The 5,556-nt window shown below is 37.2% G+C and overlaps 1 protein-coding gene across 1 annotated transcript in view; it reads left to right on the top strand.

The window, feature by feature from the left end:
• LOC107670431 (teneurin-4-like) overlaps positions 1 to 5,556 on the top strand; it is a 232,390-nt gene that overhangs the window by 123,518 nt on the left and 103,316 nt on the right. The window contains 1 exon segment of the mRNA XM_016463037.1: positions 3,809 to 3,973. Within this exon segment, the coding sequence (XP_016318523.1) occupies positions 3,809 to 3,973 (165 nt within the window).

The following is a 5,556-nucleotide window of genomic DNA, read 5'->3' as shown; positions in this document are numbered from 1 at the left end:
TTCAGGAATGCCCGAATCTATCGGAATGCAATCAACAAAATGTGTGGCCTGCAATTTTCCAAATGGCTATTGATTGAGTAAGCCGGAGGATGGCCACTCTCATCCGTCGTGGCAATGCCTGTCAAAGGCTTCATCGTTTTTCAGACCACATTTTCACCATTTAGTAAATGTGTGTTGGTTACCACATAATATGGCTTTAATAAATGGCCAAACATGCAAAGGGATGCGAAGCAGAACTCTCCATTTGTCACGACTAGTTTGATCCGTAGTCTGTGAGCTGTGCGCTGGGCTTTTAAAACTGCCAATTTGATGCTTCTGGTTAAGCTAGGGCAAGCACATATTTGCAGAATTTTAAGGATCATTGATTTTACAACATGTAAAGCAGGACAAAGGATAGCCAACCAAAGGCCCAATGAGGCAATTAGACAAAGCTCTGTTTTTCTTTGAAAATGAATTCAGGCACATCTTTCCCTCCGTAAACCACTCCAACCAATCTGCTGTTACTCAGTGAGGCATTGCTCTCTTAGTCACGTGACATTATCAAGATGAATTTGATCTGACACAGTTTAAAGGTCCTTGCACACTGAGTCCGAAATTTTCGTATGCGTTTTTCAGTTTTTTTTGTATTCGTCATCCTTTCCTATCAAAATGCTTGCTACGGATGCGAAAACGCAGAAAATTGAACCTCGTCCGAATTTTTTTATGACGGACGAAATTTTCGGAGGCAGTGTGTAAACGGGATTGATTTGAGGTCATATTTATTTTTCAAGGTGCGAAAATTTCGGACGAAAATGTGTGACAGTGTGCAGAGACCTTACCTCTGAGTTCTTGTCATATTTTATTACCATTTTCTAAACTATAGCGAATAAACTGTGATAATCTGAGAAATGTTGAAGGTGTCTGAATAATTTTAGTTTGACTGTAGCTCAACTACTTCTACTTTTTCCCAATTTCTAGTTATGTTCATACTGTATGTATGGTTTTATTTTGAAATAAAAGATCCTTCAACAACCTACAACAACACTCAACTCATGATTTTAAGATGATAAATAATGAATACATGAATTGTTTTGTGCCAGTCTGGAGTCCAGTGCCAGACATTTCCTGATTCATCCGGTTGGACTTGAATTTTTAAGGTGTTTAAATTCAAGATTCAAGATTCAAGATTTTTATTTGTCACATACATAAGAATAAAATAAAATGCACAGGACAGTATACTGTAGGCTTAATAAATATTTAGATGAGCAGGAATGTACAATAGAAGAATGTGCAAACAGGTTGTACATGTACAATCAGCACTTTATATACATACAAGGAGCATAATAGGCATTGTTACTTAACAATTTGTGTAGGTTGTGAGCATTGTCTTTGTGTCTTGTAAGCACCAATAAGTTTATTCCTTGTTTTTGTTTTGGTTTTATTTAATCTACAAATCTGCTGAACAATTTTAGCGTTCTGTCACACAAAAATCAAGATTGAGTGATGGTCTGGTAAGTATTCCAGCTATATGTTTTTTTCACAAATGTTTTGACAGAAGAATAAATCATTCATTTAGACCTTTTCTCACCCTGATTGAGACAATATTTTTGCCGCTACACAAAACAAATACATTGTCACCTCTCTGAGATATTTAGTGGAGCGGAAAAGTAATTTTAGCCCTGAATTGTCACTACAGGTTGTCAAGAGAGTGTGGCAGAGAAAGCCACTTGTGCAATTTGAAACCAGATCTGTACTTACGAAGGAGAAACGGGAACTCACGTAGGGAGAGAAATGGAGCATGGGAAAGAGACAAGGCTCGAGATCATTTGTTTTATCGACTCCGACATCGCCATAGTGCACCATAGTTTGTGTCGACAGCCGTTGTCTTACATACTGTGGCTGCATCCCAATATGCATACTATCAGTACTACAGTAAGAATATCTCATCCCTAATTGTGGTGTTTTGATATTAATATGCCAGAAGTGCCTGGATGCTGTACTATTTTTGATTTTCTTCTCCACTTTTTAACTTTAACTTTTAACAAATTAGCCAAGCCAATTGTAGAGCAAATGTTGCTATATCAGGCTGCTCTGAATCTTTTGATAGCGAACCACAGTATAGTAAGTAACAATGAATTTTGCTACATGCTAACATGTAAACAAACAGTGCACAATGCATTTTATGATATGTCAGTGAATCCCAATAATGCAGTACTGTCTTACTGCATACTCAAAAGTGTGTACTTTCCAATTACTGGTAAAGTAAATACTTTTTTTGAATTGATATGCAGCCTATATTCCACTGTAGCATCACAATCTTAATTAAATTTTTGGTTATTTACATCCTGTGCTTAAAACTTCCATTCTGTGCAAGAAAGAGCTCCAAGGCCTTTTGTTGGCATTTTATCTGCTGACTGAAGACTTCTAGGACAAGGTTTTGCCTGGCCCCTCCTTCCCTGTTCACTGCGCCACCAGAGTTCATCCCAGTGGTTGCTTCTTTTGTTGACCTTGTGAAATATCACCATGTCTTCTGGTGCTGCTCATGCATTCATCCGTACCTCTTGTGTTCTTGCTGACTTGATAATTTCCTTGTCTCCTTAGCCACGGGGGGTGTTAGTAAGCTAATGGGGATGAAAAGAAGGGGGGTTCTTTGTTGTTCTCACAGTGCCTTAAAGAAATATATATACACTACTGGTCAAAAGTTTGAAAGAATTAAGACTTTACACATTAGATTAGGGAACACTATTCACTATAAAAACGTATAAACACATATTAATTAATGCATTACCATATTTTAGATCCCACAACCCTACCCGATACCTAAACATAACTACCATTGAGGTCTGTTGAGGGATGACTCTTAGTTTATAATGAATATGTGTTTCCTAATCTAAAGTGTTACCAAGATTTTTATAGGTTTTTAAAAGAAATCCTGTATGCTCTTATGCAATATTGTGAAATATTATTACACTTTATTATTTTTTTTTTTCTATTTGAATTTATTTAAAAATGTAATTTATTCCTGTTGTGGCAAAGCTTGGTTTTCAGCAGTCATTACTCCAGTCTTTAGTCACAGAAATCATTCTAATATGCTGATTTATCAGTTATTATACTAATGAATAATAATGGTTTTTATTATTGTCAGTGTGAATAAAAGTATTAATTTCTTATTTTTCAAATCTTATCCAAAACTTTTGAACTTTTAGCACTGGTTACACAAAAATATTAAGCAGCAAAAACCCTTTTCAACATTGATGCTAATAATAAGAAATGTTTCATGAGCACTAAATTAGCATGTTAGAATGATCATAGATCATGTGAAACTGAAGACTGTGAAACTGAAGACTGGAGTAATGATGCTGAAAATTCAGCTTTGCATCACAGGAATAAATTACATTTTAAAAATAAAGAAAACATTTATTTTAAATTGTATTAATAATTCACTGTATTACTTTTTTACTGTATTTGATCAAATAAATGCAGAGACGTCTTTCAGCCACACTAAATTCAACAACATTTAAGTTAGAAAATCGCCATTGGAAAATCCAACAACAGCCATGACGTCATATTTGCATATTAAGCTGCAATGGGTTGTGGTTCTCTTGGTGCTTTTAAACTGCCAAAGATTAATCAAGTCAAAACACATTTGTTTTCATACAGCCTTGGTTTAATTACCCCACAGCCTTCAGGATGTTAATTTTCTGATGCAATGTCTATAGTATTCCTTAGTGAATCTAATTTAATTACAATAATGTACACCAAGGCACATGCTCAGTAATCACTGCTCCAGCACACATAAATTTACCATCTGCCGCTGCTTTCTCCGCAGCCATGCACCTCTTCGGACTCAACTGGCATTTGCAGCCAATGCAGAGGCAGATATATCAGCTGACAGAGGACAACACGAGTGGCCTAAATCTGCCCACAGATCTGGGCTTGCCGCCTCTGGGCAACACAGGTCTAGAGTTTCCAGATCGAGGAAGCAAAGATGACGGTATGTCCAAGCCTGATGTTTTAAAGTCAACGCAAATGTTCAGTTGCATTCAGTTCCTTGTTCACAGTGGTATTGTGTATGTTATTCACACTCAGATTTGGCTTTATTCTAGTATGGAATGTCCAGTATACGTGGTCCAGTCAGTTCCCAATGGATAAAATCAAGTTCTGCTCTACATTTTCATGTTGAATATTCTGTTTCGCTTCGATAAATGGATTTTGAATACCGTTTCATGTTTTTTTGTTTTTTTTTTAGATTTGTCAAAGGTTGATCCTTATTAGGGTGCAAATAAATAGCAGCCTTGATGTGAAAAGGCAGCAGCTCGACAAGTTTGGTTGGGAAAAAGAAGTTCTTCCAGTCTTGATTAACCTTAACCCTTTTTTTTTTTTTTGGCCAAGCGTTTGAACTCATGCCCTTCAGTCATCTCATATCCGACAACACATTCCAACATTTCAAGCTAATTTCCTGCCAGATTCGCATGAACTCATCTCCCGCTAATTTCGCTCCGCGCTGGCCAGTATTATAACGTCTTATTTTTGATTTTCAAAGACTTCAAGATCCAGGATTATTTGTCAGCCAGCTCCATGCTGTGACCAGTCTCAGTTGCTTGCCATGAGATCTGCATTACAATACAGTGAAAGTTGCAGGGAAAATGGGAAGGGTATTATTTGTTCCTGGAAGAACGAATGGCACAGCTTTAGGGATTGAGTATCCAGGGGCTCAAGGCAGATTAGAACTTGCCCCATCCAGAAAGCTATGCATTCCTTTCATCTCCAAGACTGGACAAGAGTTTTCCTGGCAGCGGAAGAAAGCAGACACTAACCCCCACGGTCATGGAGACGGAAGTTCGTACAGTAGGAAAAGTTCACTTTTTCCATGAGCACAACCCATATTTAGCCATTTGATTTGCCACAGGCCTCGGACAAAAGGTGGGAGATCAGACCATTACCATATAGATGAGTCGTCGAGACGTCTTTTTTAATTTAGCAGCTGGCAGAGAGAGAGAGAGCGAAACCACAAACACGGAGGCTGCAACGGTGCCTCTGCTTGAGTGACATCTGCGGCTGAGGGGAAATCGATAGACCGGGCTTTTTAATTCTGACTGTCAGAGTAACATTGTCATCAGGAACACAGCAAATCAATCCGGTGTCACTGTGCTGTACATCCCTGGCATTAACTTAAATAAACACCGTACCGGAGAGGTTTTCTGACCATCTTGCACCTTCTAGTAATCAGTTCAATTACCCATAAACATGTTATCTGGAAAGTGTCAGTGAGACCTTGTTTAAATTCATGCATTTGCCAACTCAACTGGACATTTCTGTTTTGCCATGCGCTATGGAAATCGTAATTTCCTCAGCCCAAAAAAAAAAAACGATTCAGTATTTCGTCCCCAATTTCTGTTTAACTTAATTTGTTCAGATGTTTAAAATGGTACTTTCCAAAAAATCCAATCATTCATGATTCTCAATGATTCTCATGCCTTTGCTGTAATGCAATATTTATTATTATTTATATTTACTTTACATTAAATCATCATAAATTAGAAGCATATATATATATATATATATATATACAGTATA

This window comes from Sinocyclocheilus anshuiensis, unplaced genomic scaffold, assembly GCF_001515605.1.
Source record: "Sinocyclocheilus anshuiensis isolate Anshui unplaced genomic scaffold, SAMN03320099.WGS_v1.1 scaffold513, whole genome shotgun sequence".
In the NCBI taxonomy this organism is placed as follows: domain Eukaryota; kingdom Metazoa; phylum Chordata; class Actinopteri; order Cypriniformes; family Cyprinidae; genus Sinocyclocheilus; species Sinocyclocheilus anshuiensis.
The sequence above is the reverse complement of the archived record's forward strand: the minus strand, read 5'-3'. Positions and strand labels throughout refer to the sequence as shown.